At 41.4% G+C, this 20,233-nt stretch overlaps 1 protein-coding gene across 46 annotated transcripts in view; it reads left to right on the top strand.

The window, feature by feature from the left end:
- CLASP2 (cytoplasmic linker associated protein 2) overlaps positions 1-20,233 on the top strand; it is a 271,237-nt gene that overhangs the window by 143,827 nt on the left and 107,177 nt on the right. For 41 of the 46 annotated variants that reach the window (XR_012157456.1, XR_012157457.1, XM_073333055.1 and 38 more), the window contains 3 exons: positions 3,657-3,712; positions 5,595-5,768; positions 12,503-12,526. Coding sequence is in view for 44 of the 46 variants with exons in the window: in XM_073333055.1 (XP_073189156.1) it covers positions 3,657-3,712; positions 5,595-5,768; positions 12,503-12,526 (254 nt within the window). In the remaining 2 variants the exon portion in view is untranslated. The remainder of the gene's footprint in view (positions 1-3,656; positions 3,713-5,594; positions 5,769-12,502; positions 12,527-20,233) is intronic. The other 5 variants (XM_073333026.1, XM_073333035.1, XM_073333049.1 and 2 more) reach the window with 1 other exon arrangement.

The following is a 20,233-nucleotide window of genomic DNA, read 5'->3' on the forward strand; positions in this document are numbered from 1 at the left end:
ATCTGTATGGAAAACAAATATACCATTTCAGTTCTCAGAACCAATCTGCTAATGGTGCCAAATTTTGGGAAAACGAAACTGTCAAGACCTTAGTCTAGATAAGTGATTTCCTAAATGAGTTAACTTGATTTCACTGATTTTGTTTGTGGGCCAAAGGGGAGTAGAAAACATGCCCACCCAAACACTGAAACGTTAATTTTTTGGCAGCAATACTTTTGACTGGTAGCCTTAAAAATTGAGTTCCTTCCCTTTATCCATTCCAAATTTTAGCTGCAATATGTCATTTGTAATTATCTAAACATTTTTAAATAGAAATTTATAGGAAATGGTGTTGGCAACACTGTATCTTCAACAATGAATATGTACATTCACAGATGGTTTGCTTACCCTTTGCTTAAGCTAATGCATAATCACTACTAGGAACTTCATTAGTAATTAGTTCATGAAACTTGAAGGGTTGCATGTGGACTGAATATTAAATTATGGATAAGATGGAATCTTATCAAAGGACTTACCCTTGCTGGGTAGTAGCTTTACATCTGTGTTTTGGAAGCCATGTAACTCCCAAACTATTTAAGGTAAATTGTGTAGGAATGTTGGGAGCTGGAGGAGGAAATACGAATATTAAAAGCAGTTGAAATAAAAACAAATGAGTGATTTTTTACCTTTTTACCCTGAAGTTACTACTCTGGCTTTTATTGTGATTGTTCACTTCCCTCTTCCCTACACTGAGCTTGGGAGTCTGCCAAATCAGTATGTCACCTTTTACCAGTATATGTGATTCTCTGTGGTTTTCAACATTATTAACTTACAAGAATCTTAAATAAATATAAATCTTACAGATCCTTTGGGCCCAAGATTAATTGTACAGTATACTGTGGGCACTATTGTTCTGTGAATAAGTGATATTACTTCTGCCAGCATCCTTACTAAAATAGATTCGCAAGATTGTAAAGTAAATTTTTGATGTGAAATTTTGATTACCTACAAAAGGAGAATTTTAAAAGTTAGAAGGATTTTTAGTTTTAAATGTCACATTTCTCCCCGCCCGCCCCATTTAATTAATAGCCTCTAGTATTAATGTTATAATTTTTTGTCATGGAAAAAATGTCCTGTGTAGTTCATCCAGTAGCCAAAGGAGTTGAGAACTAAATATTTTCTTTTTTTCAGTTATCATGTCTCTTATTATAGAAGCTTTACAAAGCTTGGTAAATGGATTCCTTCAATCTTACAAGGAAACTGATTTGAATTAAATTAATTAGATCACTTCAGAAAGGGAAGATCTGCAACATACTAATCAAGCTACTCCGAGACCAGCACTTACCTAGATTACCTTCCTGACTATGCTGTTTTAACTTTTATGATCGTGGCAGTTAGGGGTAGAATTGTGTGGGGAGTTGCAGAGAGTACTCTTCTGAGTTCTGCTCACAAAATAAGCTTCACCCATGTGAGTCATTTAAAAAAAAAAAAGACATTAAATTAGATTGTGCAAGTGTTCAAAATAAAATTGGGCCTCCTGACTAAACTCCACTGGGCTTCCTGAGCTTGGCTCCCCCTCACTGGGGCTGAATATGCCCATATGCTCTGCTTGGCTCCTTAAGTTTAGTTGGCTAAAATAAATGGCAGTATCTTCCAAACACCACCTAGCTATGTCACAAAAATGAGATGTCACTTCCAGTAAATTGTGCAGATCTGCGATCTCCATTTCCTTTCTCACATGAGGAATGAAATAGTTAATTCTGACATTTAAATTATCACTGGACATCTGAATTATCTCCTGAATCAAATGTATGGGTCAATTCACAACCTTTCAGAGCTATTATTCCAGGCTCTGCGCACTTGCATAGAAATCTCTGCATCACTTTAAATACTTGCATATTTGAGGTTTTCTTTGCAACCAAAACAGTTAAAGATTTTCTTATAAAAGCAATATAGCAACTTGACACAGGTGTCAGTACACCATACTGTCATGTACCAGCACAATACAAGCCCTACCATACTGCCAGCCAGCTTAAAGCTTAGGAGCTGTATATATTTGTCTTGAGTAATAGAATATTCATAGAATCATAGAATATCAGGGTTGGAAGGGACCTCAGGAGGTCATCTAGTCCAAACCCCTGCTCAAAGCAGGACCAATCCCCAATTAAATCATCCCAGCCAGGGCTTTGTCAAGCCTGACCTTAAAAACTTCTAAGGATGGAGATTCTACCACCTCCCTAGGTAACGCATTCCAGTGTTTCACCACCCTCCTACTGAAAAAGTTTTTCCTAATATCCAACCTAAACCTCCCCCACTGCAACTTGAGACCATTACTCCTCGTTCTGTCATCTTCTACCACTGAGAATAGTCTAGAACCATCCTCTTTGGAACCACCTCTCAGGTAGTTGAAAGCAGCTATCAAATCCCCCCTCATTCTTCTCTTCTGCAGATTAAACAATCCCAGTTCCCTCAGCCTCTCCTCATAAGTCATGTGTTCCAGACCCCTAATCATTTTTGTTGCCCTTCGCTGGACTCTCTCCAATTTTTCCACATCCTTCTTGTAGTGTGGGGCCCAAAACTGGACACAGTACTCCAGATGAGGCCTCACCAATGTCGAATAGAGGGGGACGATCACGTCCCTCGATCTGCTGGCAGTGCCCCTACTTATACATCCCAAAATGCCATTGGCCTTCTTGGCAACAAGGTCACGCTGTTGACTCATATCCAGCTTCTCGTCCACTGTCACCCCTAGGTCCTTTTCCGCAGAACTGCTGCCTAGCCATTCGGTCCCTAGTCTGTAGCGGTGCATTGGATTCTTCCGTCCTAAGTGCAGGACCCTGCACTTATCCTTGTTGAACCTCATCAGATTATTGTTTGTGTTTTTCTCCGCCAAGCTGTGTCCTAACATAGAAATGGTTATAGATGAATCAATGAACAAATATCCTGCCATCAGATGTCGTCTCATTTTGTTAGTGTTCTACTAGTCTCCTTTTGTCTTTTAGTCTCTCCTTTTCTCACTTGTGAAGCATATAGCCAGAACTGGAGGCTGAGCACTAATAAAGGGAGTGTTCCTTGCTCTTGAGAACAAGAGAACTGGTTTTTGGCTCCTTACTCTGTGCCTGTGTGCCTCAGGGAGAGGAGAGAGTTGACAATTAGTGATTGAGGGAGAGGAGTGCACCAGAAAATTTTGTTTGTGCAGAACTACTCACCAAGGCAGGATTGGAAGAAAATGTGGAACAAGAGTTGGAGCAGGGAGTAGGTTCAGAAGAGATTTTTTTTTTTAAAAAAAAGTGGGGTTTATGTGTGAGGAGGTGTGGAAAGCAAAGCAAGAGAAACCGAATCGAGCCACCTTCAGCACCCAACATATTTTCCTCAAGCTTCTGGATGGATCTTGATAGTTCTGTATGCCTGCCGTTTATATTAAAGGGTTTATATTATGTCTGCAGTCACCAAAGTATTAAATAATACTATAGCAAGGAATTAATTTTGTAATGTGCAAAAGCAGATGATGTATTAGGATGAGCATGCTTTATGCGTCGTTCTATATAGTATGTGTGTTACACGAAAACACTCCAGAAAGTAGAAACAGAAAATGGAGGTAAAAAGATGAAGGACTGAAAAGTGTTTTCGTAATTTTCATTTCTTACTAATATAGTTATTGTTTGCTTTTCTTTCAGTCGTCCTTTATCTTCTAAATGGTCCACAGCCAGCCCAGCAAGTATAGCTGGCAGAGGTATGCTCTCATTGCTATACAATTCACACAAATAGACTTGTCTTATAAATTGACCATCTAGAAAGTTATGTTCCTATTTTAAATTAGACTTAGCTGTAATTTAAGATTTTTTTTGTATTTTTCTGTTTATTCGAATACAGAATTGCATTATTATATGCATTGATGCCAGTTCCACCTGTAGTTTAGACTGCTATCATTTTTCGTAAGACTCTATTTTTTCTGTAATAGAAAAATGAACACATCAATTATCTATGTACCCAGCAAAAATAGACCCTTAGATATGTGGCTACCATATTCAATGCTTAAAGTATGTTTGCCTGCCAAAAAAATGCACACCTGCCAATTGTCTTAATATTAATGTTTGATAGACATGCCTGATTTGATAAATATGAGCAATTGGTAGTTTCGCTCAGTTTAATAAAGTTACCAGAAATATCACATCCTGGATTGTGTAAGGAGGCTCACTCTGTAATAAGGTAACATTCTGTTAGTGAGATTTGAGGATTATATTGCTGCGTAATTTTTCTCTAAACAAAAAAAATAAACTCACTGTTGTAATTATCCATTTGTTTCTGATATTTGCATGACTGTGATTTGTAAACCTGTTAAACTTTCTAAATAAATAAATAGATTTAAAAAAAACCACCACCCCCCCATATTAGGTTGAAACTGTAAAGTTCAAAGGGTGGTTAAATGCAAGAATTTAAGTTACCTCTGCTACCTTAGTTTACCATCTTGTGTGTATGCGTTGATAAGAATCTCATACTATTCTTTTATGCAGGACCACTGCGTCATTCAGTGAGCAAGATGGACCTGATCAGGGAATGAGTCAGGGTTGTGTAGTGAATGAGACTGTTGTTGTCTGTAGGACTTTTGCTTAATCTAATGCAGAAATTGGAAGAGTGTTTTGAGTGAGGCAGGAGACTACAGGAAGAGAAAGGATAGTCTCATAGGCAAGGTAGTTGAATTGTGCCCTAGAAAATCAAATTCTATCCCTGTTTCTGTCACAGAGATCCTATTTGATGCTGTCTAAGTTACTTAAACCACACTTTTTTACCGGTGGCCATTATGTCTCTCATTTTCTGGATGCCAAACTTGAGACCCAGTGGTCTGATTTGCAGAAATGCTGAACACTCACAGCCATACCTGAAGTGAACTAGAGCTGTGCTGTGAATATATAAAGTGCTAGAAAAATGCTAAGTACTCTTAAAAATCTGGTCCTAGTTGTATCAAGTTGCGCGTTTTAAATCAGTGGACAAATTTGTCCTTCTCTCTTTGCCTCAGTTCTTCAGTTGGAAACTGGAGATGATAATATCACCTAATCTCACAGATAATGTGAAGATAAATTAATGTTTATGAAGCACTTGGATACTATGATGAATGGACCACAGAACTGCTTATGTGGAAATTAGTGCTTTTGTACTTCGTGCACAGGGCAGGAAGATGGAATGGTGTGTATTAAATAAGGCCTGTGACAGTGCATTGAATGAGGAAGATAAAATAAATGAATGATCCCCCTTCCGTGAGCACTGTCTATTCTATGCACTGAATAAGGCAGGGATCCTACTGGAAAAAATAGTATGTGATTCTGTAATTAAAGATTATATCGTAATACAGGCACACAGAGGGGCCGAATTAAGGGTGCACAGGCAACCACAATTCTGTCATTTTAGTACCTTTTGTGGGCTTGATTTTGCAACCTTAGCCTTCTCTTAATATAGTTACTTTTTATATTATTTAGGATTGTATTGAATGTATTGAATCAAGTTAACCGTATGGTTTATAAGACCATATACTGGATAGAGATGGAAAATCTTAACCTAACTTTTGATAATAAGTGGGCTTAATTTAGATTTAATTTTACCATCTTTACCCTTTTTAGTTTCAGGAAGTAGCAGCAAGACTGCTCCAAGTCCAGGAACACTGCAGAGGTCCCGCAGTGACATTGATGTTAATGCTGCTGCAGGTGCAAAGGCACGCCATGCTGCTGGACAGCCAACAGGAGCTGGGCGCTTGTCTGCTGCTGGTCTACCTCCTGGATCCTATGCTTCACTAGGTGAGAGATTCTGTTTTACTGTAAACTATTTCTTGGAGTTCATAGAAAGCAAATGGTAATGAAAAAATACTTCCGTTATTGGAAAGTACTGTGTATGGATATTTGGTGCACGCATAATAGTAGTACCTAGGCACCAAGTGCTTGAATTAAGAGACATCAATATTGTCTGACTAGGAGTTATTGTCTTGGCTCCATTTTTTGATTAAACTGGGTTTCTATGGATGATTTTAAGGGAGAGCTAATTTTGAGGCATGGAAGTGTTCTTGATGCTTTAGAGCAGTGTTTCCCAAACTTGGGACGCCACTTGTACAGGTAAAGACCCTGGCGCGTCGGGCTGGTTTGTTTACCTGCCACGTCCGCAAGTTTGGCAGATCGCGGCTCCCACTGGCCATGGTTCGCTGCAGCAGGCCAATGAGGGCTGCAGGAAGCAGCGTGGGCCGAGGGACATCCCAGCCACCGCTTCCTGCAGCCCCCATTGGCCTGGAGCAGCGAACCACGGCCAGTGGGAGCTGCGATCGGCTGAACCTGCTGACACGGCAAGTAAACAAACTGGCCGGCCTGCCAGGGGCTTTCCCTGAACAAACAGTGTCCCAAGTTTGGGAAACACTGCTTTAGAGCTTCCATTATCGAAGAAGGTCAGTGCAAAGAGTGTTTTCATTATGTTCTTAAAGTATATGAGACACTCTCATTCTGATCTCCAGCGACAGATAAATGGACTGCAAAAGCTTTCAGTAGAAGGGAGCAGTCATGGTTTCTGTCAAATTTTAGAGGCAATATATCAATCACTGTTAGAAATCTCAAATTCCCATTTTATTTAAAAAAAAAATCTAAAATACTTTTGTAACTAAGGCATGGTGAAATGTTTCAAGCTGTATTCCATATTTTTCACTGTTCTGTACAATTGTGTACAGTGTTGGTTTGGAAGAGTTGGTTTTCCAGCACTTCTGTGTATATTTTCACCTAAGTTGCATTTTTGTCAATGAGTAACACTACTTCTGTCTGTTAGACGTAAGAAGTGCTACCATGATATCTTTCTGAGGAGAGGTCTATCACTGATAGCACTTCTGGTGTTGGATGCTAGAAGTGTTGCGAACTCCAAACATGAACTCTGAGTCATAATCTGTCCATGATCTGCTCCTGGATGCAACAACAACACATTCTTCTTCAGGGCTCAAGGCAAGGCCGAGATTTAGCCTTACTCTACAAGCATTGTGGGAGGGAAGAGCAAAGGAAAGAGGCATGGTAGAGACAGAAGAAAGAAAAAGAAAAGGTCAAATTAAAATAGTGTTGGAGGAAGAGATACAGAAGAATGACGTTATCCTGCCTATGATAAAGTGAAAGGATTACTTTGGTCTTTTGCTAAATTAAATAGAAAAAATAAATTTTTTGGTTAGAACAGTGTTGTGCTTTCAGAACATATAAAGGACTACATTTTTCATTCCCAACACCACCTAGATAGGAGTTTAAAAGAACACACAAATTTTCAAGAGGGTAAATGCTGGAAGTTGTATGCAGGGGAATGACTAGGAGGAGGATTTACTCGTGCTGTTAGTTTCATAGCTATTCTTTTAGTGGATATATTCGGGATCCGTTCTAACATATTCTTTAAATCTTGCTTTGATTAGCTGGAAAGTATTGTCTCGCTGGCAACTGTCATTTGGAGTCTTTTTAGAAAAACAAACCAACCTATCCCTTTGTGACACACCTGGGGCACATTCCAGACTAATGAGTAGCTGTGTTACCCTCTAACCTGGGGTGCCCTTTACAATGGTTTGCTGCTGTAGCCTCCAGCTTAGAGACTGCTCACAATCAGCCTCCAGCATGTAAGTCACTCCCAGCTATGTCTGTCTGTCTACTGCAGCCAGTCTGCCACACCTTGGCTCTTACCAGCCTGGGTTATACTGCAGGGTTTCCCCAACACACTCCTAGTCTTAGATTTCCCCCCAGAAATGTATGCCCTGAACTGCCCAGTCTTCTCCTGGACCATACATATTTATATAAAGTCCATTATTTCTTTAATAGAAATAATATGCACAAAACCTGCCACCCCAAATGGAATTTCCCAGACACTTCATTTTAAACACATTGGATTAGATTAAAAAAAAAACAACCCCACAAGTTTATTAAGTACAAAGATAGAGATTTTAAGTGAGTACAAGTAATGAATCATAAAAGTCAGAAATGTTTACAAGAAAAATAAGATAAAATGCAACTAGTGCCTAACTTAACAAACTATGTTAAATTCAAAGCCAAGTTTTCTCACCACATGCCTTCAGCAGTCTCACTGACAAAACTTCTTAGGTCAGCATCCCATCTCCCAGTGTCCAACAAATGCTTCTTTCGTCACTTCTGGTGCTGTGAATGTGATGGGCAGGGAGAGAAAGAGGGGTGCCTGGGGGTGTTTGTCCCTCCTTTTTGGAGTTGCGGTTCCCCTCTTGAAAACCATTTTTCGCTGGGTAACAGGAGACAAAAGACTATGGGGAAGCTTTTCAGTTTCCTTTGTTTCACTTCCTGCTTGATGGCTCTGTTTACTGCGTAAATGAAAATTAAGTAGAGCACACGTTCCTTTGTTTGAGACAGACCTGTTTGCCAACCTTAGTTTGGAACATGTTAATAACACCACACGGTGGAATCTTATAACTTCACATGCAGTGTTGCCACAAACATTTTATGATAATAATGACCACCAAATTGAGTTTTCAAATGATACTTCACAAGGCGTACATTCTACAAAGATTATTACAATGGTGTGTAGGGTGTGGACACGAGTACATTCTGTCACACCTTCTTAGATTAAAATGGAAAAAATGAACATTGAGATGTATGTTTGATGGAAGAATTCCGATAATACTGTTCGTGACATTGGTCTAGGGGGTTAAAGGTAAAACAGAATATGAATGTACATTAGTCCAAATGGAATAGCTATTATTTTGTCTTATTCTCTTTCTCTGAATGATTAGTGTTAACTAGTAATGCAAATTAGAAAGTGTTCTTATAATCAAGCAATAATTGTAAAAAGGTTGTTTCAGCCCTTTCTTTGTGTTCTGGTAGTGCCAAACAATAGATTCAATTAATAGAGAAATCTTACACAAGAAATATAATTTAAAATTCTACATATTTTTATTTTTGTCTATGGTATGACATTCTTATTTATGGTGTGTCTGAATCTGTGTAGTATCGTAATAGCACTAATAGGCTGAGGTATTTGAGTTTATTATGGTATCCTTGTACTTTTAAAAATATAGTGTTTATAAACTGAAAATGTAGAAGTCTTAGAATTGTGAAGGAAAGAAGGGATGAGGGGAGAGTAAGAAAAATGTACCACATACTGCAAAATATTTTTTCTTTATTGTTCTCAGCATATAATTACGATTATACATTTTTTTTATTTTCCTTGCCACATGTGGGTTCCTTGTAAATAGGTCTTAAACTATGTTCAGAATAGCTGGCAGCTTCTCATAGAGAGAATATTAAATGCATAATGCCAACTATACTGATGTGAAGGAAAGATAGGAATAATAATGAGAGGCCAGTATGGCTCCATCAGGAGCTCTTTAATGACTTGAAAACTAAAAGGAATCCTTCAATAAATGGATTTGTCAAGAACAAATCATGCCAAACCAATGTAATTTCCTTGTTTGACAGGGTTACTGGTGTAGCTGATAAGCAGGAAGCAGTAGACAAGATCTTGATTTTAGTAAGGCTTTTGATACAGTCCCACATGATGGTCTCATAAGCAGACTAGGGAAATGTGATCTAGATGAGGGTAGGTGCACAGGCTGGTGAATAAACCATATTCAAAATATAGTTCTCAATGGTTCTCAGTCAAATTGGGGAGGATGTATCTAGTGGTGTCCCGCAGGGATAGTCCTGCATCTGGTCCTATTCAATATTTTCACTAATGACCGTGATAATGTCATGGAGTGTGTGCTTATAGAATTTGTAGGTGACACAAGGCTGGGAGGGGTTGCAAGCACTTTGAAGGAAAGGATTAGAATTCAAAGTAACCTTGACAAATTAGAGAATTGGCCTAAAATCAGCAAGATGAAATTCAGTAAAGTCAAGTGCTGAGTATTACACTTGAGAGCTCTGGGATCCTTCCAGACCACAGGGTCCAGCCTGAGCCTGACAGTCCACATAGCAGTTAAATAGGTCCGCATCCTAAGCTCCATGAGCCTGAGTTGGCTAGCATGGTCCAGCCCTGGGTGTCTAGTTGCTGTGTAGATGTATCATATAAGGGTAGTTAAACCCTGGAATTAGGTTTCTAAGGGTGGTTGTGGAAGCCATGCCTTTGGAGGTTTTTAAGAACAGGTTGGTCAGGGACACCTGTCAGGGATGGTCTAGGTTTACTTAGGCCTTCCTCAGTGCAGGGGATGGATTTGATAGCCTCTCAAAATCCCCTTTTCTATGTTTCTGTAAAATATTAAGAGAATACTGTCTACTTTTTATGTTTTAAATTTATTTCATCGTACTTTTTTTTTTTTTTTTTTACAATAACCTCTTAAAATAAAATGTTTTTCAAGAAATTACCATTTCTGGGTCTATGCTTGCAGCATGACTGATAGGAATTTCTGAAGATTCAGAATTCTAAAACTTAGTAAACTACTGCAACAGTGGGTGGTATGTGCCTGCCCCTTCTAAAGATGTGTGACCTGGGATCCATATATTTGCTGGCTGTGGATTCACCGTAGGATCTGCCTTGCAGGAAGGTGCTCCAGAGTCTCAGCTCTTGAAAATAAATAAATAATTTAGTACTCTTAGTTAAGAAGATACCCTTGAAAATATGAACTGAGTGTAAACTGAAGCAATGTAGCATGCCAGAATGTGCTGGAAGCATGAAACAGTACTGAGTAAACTGTCCCTTTCATCTCAGTGGGGTGGTTGAAACCTAAAATGACTGTTTAAATGGGCAAATTTGTTAATTATTTCATTGCTGAGCATCTTACCAGAAATGTCCTACAAATGTGCTTATCCTGCTTCCAGTTTGGTTTCTGTGTCTTTCCATGTGGAGAGTTTAATATAAAAATAAATACCAGGGCCACTGTACTGACAGTGTTGTTCGTGTACATATTTAATTATTTAATTAGAATCTTTTTTTAAAATTTAAAGTAGCTGTAGAAATCAGGACCAACTTACCGGAGCACACAGGTCTCTACTTACCTCTACCTGTCATTGCTTGTTGATTATTGATGAAAAAGGATCTCCCCTGTGCTGTTACTGCATTAGAACATATGTTTGTTTTTGTAGCTGTAGAATCAGGAAGACATTCTCTGCCAGACTTTAGCCATTTTGAGGTTAGTTCTGCTGTGAGGCCTGAAATTACTAGCATCCTTATAAGCAACATTTAGCGGATTATACATATCTCACTTGTACAGGGGTTCTCACAACAAATTTTTTGGCAGCCTCTGAGTGCAGCCACCAACTCTGGTTGGTGGACAGTCTGACAATTTATTTCCTAAAATACTTAAGTAACTTCAGGAAAAACAAATAAATATGCATATTTATGTGTCCAAATCATTGTAATTGATTGTTGTAGGGTTTTTTGTAGACTCAATAGTAAAAATAATTTACAGTTATAATTTGGTGCCCCTGGCCCCCTGCTGCCTTCCTGGCCCCATTGCTTCCCCCCCTCCCGCATTGCCTTAGGCTCCCTTCCATGGTCTCAGACCCCAGGCTCACCCCATTTTTTGCCTCTGGACCACAGCGCCCGGTAAGGCCGGCCCTGCAGAAGCCCAGAGCCAGAGCCCCATGGGTGGAGTCGGGGATGGGCTGAAGCTCCAAACCCACGGGCAGAGCCCTGCTACTGTGGGGAGGCTGAAACCCAAAGCCCTGAAGTTGGTGGGGGGGGGGGCGCTGAAGCCCACCTCAGGAGGCCTGCAGCTGAAGCCCGCTGCCAGAGTCCTACCCTGTAGCCAGGTGACGGGGGACTATGGCCTGTCGCCCGAGCCTCTGGCTGAACCGGGGGGGAGGCTGAATTCCACCCCTGAGCACTTCAGGGTGGGGCTACTGCTTTTCCTCCTCCCCCATCTCTTCACAAGAGGCTGTTGTGGCCGCAGGAAAAAAACTCTGGTGGCTGCATGCAGTCATAGTGACCACATTTGAGAAACACTGCACTAGTAAGTATTGTAGTGGTACTCAGCCTTTATTTTGCTTATATTATACTCAAAATCTGGGTGCTCCTTTTTTGCAATACACCACACTCCATGCCAAATGAGTAGAAAAATCTTTAATTGCTTTTAAGCTGTATGTACTAGTCGACCTTCCTTTTTTTCTTCCTTTACTGTGCTGGCCTGTTTTTTCTTAAATTTCTACTGCCTCCCCTTCTGAGGTTTCAAGTTAAGTGGCAGAATTTCAGAAGTGGGGTCACTGTGGTTCAGTAACACTATAAATGTATGTAAATTTGAATTCTCATTGACTGTTGAGCACCAAGCAGTTGATGTATCCTGAAAAAGTTCATAAAATTTGCTTCCAGAGTTTGCTCAAATCTAGATAATGCAAATAGGTTCCACATCTTTTTGAGGGGGTCTTGTACCCTATCTTATATTTTTGCATACATTAGGTTGGGAACCACTGACTTTTCTAGAGTTTACACACATGAATTAGATCTACAGATGTTCGCAGTGTTTACTATTAATATAGTTTCTTTAATGAATGTTTTATGACTCTGTGTTATGAAAGTCTTCATTCTAACACACTAAGTTTTCCCTGTTTCTTTGCCTGCTCTATCAACAAAGAGGATACTTCTGACAAGATGGATGGTAAGAACTTGTTTTGTCTGCCCTCTTCTAATGCTACTAAAACATTTTTGGAAATTGCATTTAATGTAAAGTTCTTGATGTTTGTACTGCACAGCTCTATTGATTAATATGCAAAATGTCTTCATTAACCCCTCTGTACACTAATTTTAGTCTTAAAGTGGTTGTCTTTCGTATTATTACTGTATTTGTCAATATATCTTGACGTTATGGATGTCAGGTGTCCAGCTTTAAAAGAAACTTCGTTTATCTTAAATCTGATGTTATTTCTGTAATGACCAATCATTGTGAATAGAAGCTTTTGTCCTTCTTTATTTAGATGCTGACTTTACCAGCTAGGGTACCATCAACTTGAAAACTTAATCTTTAAAGTTTTGTATATGGTACTGTGAAAAGTTTGTGTATTTGGCAGTACCTTGTGTTTCAGAGGTTCAGGGGTTTCACAATTTCTCCTGTATTGTCAGTCAGTTTCTTTTTTGTGAAGAAGACCTTTATAAACATCAATAAGGGAGCAGAAAATTATTGTAAAATATTTTAGATCTTTTAAAAATCAGATGTATTATGTAAAGAATGCTCTGTCCATACCTATATTTTAAAATAATCAAATTAGGAGACGTTTAACAAGACACTGTCAACTTTAATTAAATTAATTCTTTTTAAAGATAATTATTGCTGAGTAGGCCTACATTCATGGATTACGTAGCCTCCAGCATGTTTAACAGAATGTTTTAAAGGTTTATAGACTTTCCCTCAAATTGCATTTTAGTATTTATTTGTTCTAGCTATGTATTAAACCGTCTTTAGCTAGTTGTCCGCTATATCTCCTGTCATAATTGAAAAGGCCTTCTGAGAAGCAGAATTCTTCTAGCAATTGTTACTATGCTACAGCTAGATGCTTCCAATAAGTAGCTAGAACTAGTGCTTCATCTGTTTCCTGCCTTGCCATAATAGCTGAGTTTGATATTTGTTCAAGGATGTTACCATTGGCCATGTTGGCTTGAAAGATGCTGAAAACTCTTTATATAAACTTTTGCCACATGTATTGTAACTATATCCCAGTGTTTAGAAAAATGAGGAACAATAGCTACTATCAACAAAGCAGGCACCATTCCCTACCGTCATCCCTATCTTTTCATCCATTATTGAGTCAGATGAGCAAATAATCATATTAAATACACACTCATTTTGAACCACATCGTAAAGGCCATCAGAGTCTAGCAGACTTCAAGAGGGATTGAATTCCAGAACCAAGGTCTCCATTGAAAATGCAGTTAGGTGGCACACAGGAGAAGAGATTAGTAAAATACCAGAATCCCAAACCATTTGAAGAATTATGGATAACGAGCATGGTGAATTGCACTTTGCAGCTAATTGTAAGCCAGTAAAGATCATGGAGTACAAATGATGTTCTTCAAGTGGCTTTGCATATTCCTATTTACGGGTGTTGCACCCATTTGTGTTGCCTTGCGGTAGAATCCACCTGCAGGAATATCAGCTAGAGTGCTCTTGCACCCCATCCCTCCACTTGGCATCCTGATGCACCGAAGGTGGAGGCTATAAAAGGGGTGGAATGCCCTTCTCGCCTCTGTTCCTTCCAATTACATGCCAGGATGGATGTGAACTCTCCAGTTCCTTGAAGCCAAGAGTTTTCTCCTCAAAATTAGTTAGTGTTAGCTTTCAGTTAGCTACTAACAGTTAGGGTACTTCCCCAGTTCTGAATAATGGTGGAATCGAGGAAGCCAAAGGAACCTGATTTAAGAGATACGCTTTCTGTCCAGCCATTTTCCTGGTATCAGATGATGACATGTCCCTAAAGTGTCTATGTGAAGGTCACTCGCCATCTGGGTGTTTTGATTTGCTGGACCCTTACCCCCAGAGCCCTCCAGGATGGAACGATTCATCTCCAACTACTGCTTTAAGGAGGCCCTTAAGGTTAGACCCTCTTAAGGTCAGACTTTGCTTCCAAGGACTACCAACCTCTGTGCTGGTGGTCTCTGGAGGTTCCAGCAGACTGCAGGGTTTCAAAAAGCCACGTCATCTGACAGGGCTGGATTGGTTCCTGTGCCTCTCCCCTTCAAACCTTCAAGGACATGTGTGTCCAAATCAAGGCCTATGTGATCACATCCCTCCACCTCGGTTATAGAGAAAATGTCAAGGACCAGTCTGGCCGCCCTCACCAGTGCAGTATTTCATGTCTTACAATGGTCCAACTCTGACTGGGCCCCCACAGCTGCAGAATTGGCTCCGACTGCATCCTCCAGGATCTGGAAGATGGACATGAGTGGTACCTCTGAACAAGGATCGTCAGCCTGAGATGCTGTGGCACTGAGGAAAAAGAAGCACAGGACAAAGACTGCCAATGTTAGCAGTGCCAGTTCCCATGCATCAGAGTTATTGGTTCTGCTTATTTCAGCTAGCACTGCTATGGTTCCTAAGTGGAGATCAGCCCCATCCCCAGTCACAGCAGTGAGGGAGATTAGCCCATGTGGACCATTGGATTCAGTGTCACAGCCAGATCTTGCTCCTGTCTTGACCCCAAGTACCTTCCTAGTTCCAAAGAGTTCCGCCACGGTGATGGCCCTAGTCCACCCTCTAGCTCCGGAGCAGGTCTCGGATTTTTGAAGTGCATGGCACGCAAGAGGGGAGGCATGTGCCTTCAGTTCATGGATCCTCCCCTTCATCCCCAGTTATGAATTTGAGAAATTAGGCAGGGTAGCTCCAGCAGCTTGCAAACTGCCCCAAGTAAGTGCAGGTGCCATTGCTGCAGAGTTGATTGCCAGCTCCCATGTGCCGATGGATAAAGACATAAGGCAGCAAGTCCACAAACAACTTTACTGCTCAATAAAGTAGTGCCAGTTGTATTCACCCCTTTCTGCCCCTTAACAGTAGATTAAACGGACAAAGGTCTCTTCAACACTAAGCCCAGGAAAGCAGTAGGTTTGGATGGATTCCTGAAGAACCTGGGCCGGGTACTGGCCTTAACCAGCTGCATAGAATCTGTGAAATCTATCAGTTAAAATTAAAAACAGCTGCAGGATTAATTGACCTTTCTTCTGCAAATAATACTGTATGGCTCAAAGGTCTCTGGCTGAAGTTGGCATGAGAAAGCTAATGATAATCAACAATACTCTCCTCATTAAGATGCCGAGTAATAGAAGATTCACTGTACATGTTGGTGAATCTGCTAGCAAATCACAGAGATTGAACAGTGGCCTTCCACAAGGATCTGTTTTAGCACCTGCACTATTCAGTCTCTATACCAGCGACATTCTGGTCACATAATCCTGTAAATTCATCTATGCAGATGATATTGCACATTGCTCATGATGCCCCAGAACATTATAACCTCACTAGACTGGTTGTCAGACAGGACCAACGAGCTCAAAGGTATACAGTTCAATCCCTCGGATCCATCCCAGACAGTGATTTCATATGGATCATCCAAAAGTTATGGGGACATAGAACCACTTAATGGTTTAAGGACATTTGTCTTCTCAAGAACGTTTCACATCAACGTACTGGAACTAAGAGCTGTTCATCTGACCCTCAGATTGTTCCTCCCTCACTTTCAAGGGAAGGTCACGCAAGTAGTAGCGGACAATATGTCAGCAGTGTATTATATCGTCAGACAGGTGGGTGCTCACACCACCCCTTCTGCGTGGGCGGTAAAACTATGGAATTGGTGCATCCGCCATGACGTTTGCGTAGCAATACATTTGTCCGGGAAAGACACTGTAAAGTCAGGCCTCGATTTACACTGTGGTTATGTTCTTAAAAAAACAGCGTGCAAATAGAAATCATGTAAAAAAGATACCAAGGGTCTATGGGAAATAAGGGTTTAGGTTTTAGGCTCACAAGATGACCTCCCTAATTTATACAATACAGTACAGTACTACAGGTTTTATTTAAAAAATTTAATGAAATTCAAACTCACTACAGTACAGGTACTAACCTTTATTCATGTTGAGGATGAACTTGATACAGTATCAGCATTATCATCATGTTATTGAAGTCAGAACTCTGAGGGTTCATCTGGGAAGGTTGGGGAGTGTGGCGCATTGGGATGGGCAATGACGGGATGGAGGAGGGGAGGCAGGAAGGATCGGGGATGCCTCCACTCACCACCTCCAGGCAGCTGTGTGGGGGGCCATGGACACTCTGGCAAGGAACCCCCCAGGCATGCTCCTGGGGCAGAGGGTTGGAGCGCAGGGGTTTGCACTGCTCTGCCCAACCGACTGGCTCTCCTGCCAGAGAGTGGGGTTGGGGGCTTGCCCCACTCCTCCTGTCCACCTGGCGCTCCAGCCAGGGAGTGGGGTTGGAGGCTTACACTGCTCCACCCGGTGTTCTAGCTGGGGAGTGGGCTCAAGGGCTTGCCCCTCTCCACCTGTCTGGCGCTCCAGCCAGGGAGTAGGCTTGGGGCGTGGAGTCTTGTCTGCTTCCCAGCTGGAAGGCCAGGCGGATGGAATGGGGTAAGGCCCCCGACCCTGCTCCCCAGCTAGAGCGCCGGGCAGGCAGACTGGGGCAAGCTCCCAACCCCGCTCCCTGGCAGATGTGCTGGGCAGAGTGGGGCAAGCCCTGGACTCCACTCCTTGGCTGGAGCGCCAGGTGAGTGGAGCGGTTCAAGCCCCTGCACCTTGACCCCACACCTGGGGCCCCAGGCCAGCATTTCAATGGCCCCCACAAGGCTGGCTGAAGAGGGGGAGGGGGAGGTGCCCCATCCCTCCTGCCTTCCCTCCCCCACCCCCATCATTGCCCACCCACCCGAAGTTGGGGCCCACCCGGTGTAGGGTCCTGGCTAGGCCACTGATTTGTGCATCTTGGTAACAGCACTGCACCATGTAAACGTGAATCTCTACTGTGTACATATATAAAGGGTCACAATTAATTGACCGTGCGTAAATGAAACCTTGCCAAAACAAAACAAAAAAAATATGTAAATCGCGGCCTGACTGTAGTTGCAGATTGCTTCAGCAGGAATGCCTTCCTGAAGGACCAGTTAGTTCAGACCCTTTTTTCCAGATGGTGTCAACCAATTGTGTATCGGTTCATGACAAGATTAATCAGAAAAAGTGTCATCTTTTCTGTTCTTGAGTAATTAGGGATAGTCTGTCTTTCTTGGGTGCTTTTCTTCTGCACTGTTGGAGGGGTTTGATATATGCCTCCTTTTCCCGGATACAAAAGGTGACAAGGAAGATACATCTGGACAGAGCAAGGAATAATACTGATTGCCTTGGCTTGGCCACATCTGCAGTGGTCCACAGCTGTCCGGCAAAGTCTTTATACGTCTCCCCCTGTCTCCAGATCTTCTGTGCAAGAAAGGGAGCAGGATTTTTCACCTGGACCTGCAGACCCTTCATCCGATGGGATGGGTGAACAGACTTTGACTCTGTCTGCACTTGAGCAGTCGTGTTCTTCATCTGTGCAGTATATAGTGGTTAAATCCAGGAAACAGTCTACAGGAAACTGACTGTCCCAAATGGTCTAGATTTCAGGCATGGATGAAGAGGAAGCCTGATCCTATCTAATTCACTGATAAAGGTTCCTTTGGCGTCCATCTCCACATATCATATTTGAGCTGATGATAGATTGCTGTTTGTTCATGCTTCACGTAAAAAGGTTTGTCAAATGTGTACCCTTCTGCTAAAAAACGCATCCCTTCTTGGGACCTCGGTTTGGTCTTCACCACTTCGATGAAATCCCTCTTTGAGCCCATAGCTGAAGTATTCGTTGCATCATTTATTCCTGAAAGCTGCTTTAATTATTGCCTTTACATCAGCCAGTAGAGTGAGTGAACTGAATGCACTCATGTCTGATCCACCTTTTACTCTAGTTTCAGAAGGAAAAGGTAGTCTTTAGACATGGTCCTTAGTTCTTGCATAAGCTGGTAGCTGATTTCCACATTTAAAACTTCTAGACTGTTCTTCTCAATATTATGAGGCATTATGAGTTCTTCCCAGACTATTTCATGGTGAATCAAGCTTCTGTATCTTTTAGTGATATGCTAGTGAGAGTTCCCGTGCCTGTTTCAATCAGAAGACATTATGCTACAGCTGTGGCTACTTCCTTTGCTTGACTGAGGCTGATGCCAGTTGCTGAAATCTTCAGAGCTGCAACCCAGATATTTGTACACACCTTCACCAAGCATTGGCCTCTGAATTTAGTTTCTAGAGCGGATGCTGGGTTTGGCAAGGTGATACTTCAGTCTTTATTCAACTAGGACTCTGTTCCCATCTCCAGACTCTGCGCGGGTCTCAGCACTGCTTATCAATCTATCCTATAAGTTGGAATATGCGGAGCCACTCAAAGAAGAAATGAAGGTTACTTACCTGTCACTGGAGTTCTTTGAGATGGCGCTGCATATTCACAATTCCCACCCTCTTTCCCCTCTCTGTCAGAGTTCTTGTAATTATCTTCTCTGGCTGTATGGTGGAAGGAACTAAGGAGCAAAGGGTGCTCTGTCCCCTTTATAGCCTTTCCCTCTGTCCTTTGGGACGCCAAGTGGAGGGGGGATGCGAGAACACTCTAGCTGATACAGCTGAAAAAGGCTGCCGCCGCAAGGTGGTTCAATACCTATAACTGGGAATATGTAGAGCCCACTTGAACTCCAGTTACAGGTAAGTAACTGTCACTTTTTGCTTATAGCAGTCCAAATTCCATAAGGTATTGGTCTGCCCTATTAAACAATATTGGACGGTTCTGTATTCTTTTCTCTGATTTCCAAATCAAAATTTGATTAGGTTGCATATAACTTTTATAATTAGCAGCATCCCATATTCACCCTGAACTCTTGCGATCAAGCTGTTTTTTTTGTTTGTTTGTTTTTTCCATTTTGTGTATCATCACAAGTAATCTGGGCTCTGCAGGCCAAGTTCTGCTGTCAGGTAGACCTGTGCAACCCTTTGGTCTTTAGTGGATTTTCAAAGGTGTCTGGAAGAGAATGGGACTTCAGATATATCTGAAGATATAATGTGCTCTTCAGGACTTCTGTTACTTGTGATGATTTGCAAGATGGAATAAACACAACTTGATAAAAGTCCAGGATGAATTTGCAGCACTGGCAATTTTTTTAAAAAATATTTATATGCAAACTGGGCAGACTTGATTTGGAAAACTGAGAGACACTCCCAAAACTCGATTTAAAAAAAGTCATTATTAGGATAGGGTGGCACTTTAAAAGACCAGGAGGGTTGCAGTTTGTACTAGCTGTAGCTTCTGAGGCTTCAGTGGTGATCCTGCTGTGAATAAAGTGTATAGAGTAGCTCAGTCTAGAAACAGCAAAAGCATGCACAGTCCTAGCAAGGTTTGCAGAGAGGGTTAACCTCCCACAACCTCTAGATGAGGTGAAGATGCTGAATGGCTTTTTTGATTACTATAGTCATCTCAGTATTCAGAAACAGCATTGGATTAGAAAAAAATTACCAACCAATAGCGGGAATATTTTTACAAATCCTGTCACTTCCCGAATATATTCACCCAGAATCTGCAGACCATGGTTTCAAGGGAGCCTCAGTGCAGGGTGGAGAAATGGTGCTTCCACAGCTTTTCTCCTCTTCCCACGCTTTGGTTTTTAGGGCATTGATGTGTGTTTTACCTCAGATTTTGTCTTAACTGTCATGTATGGGTATACTTTGCCTCATTAAACTAGCATACACACTCCAACTGTGACCCATTTTCAGTAACCTTGTTTTTCTCACAGCTCACTCTTCCAGG

Source organism: Lepidochelys kempii, chromosome 2, assembly GCF_965140265.1.
Source record: "Lepidochelys kempii isolate rLepKem1 chromosome 2, rLepKem1.hap2, whole genome shotgun sequence".
NCBI lineage: Eukaryota > Metazoa > Chordata > Testudines > Cheloniidae > Lepidochelys > Lepidochelys kempii.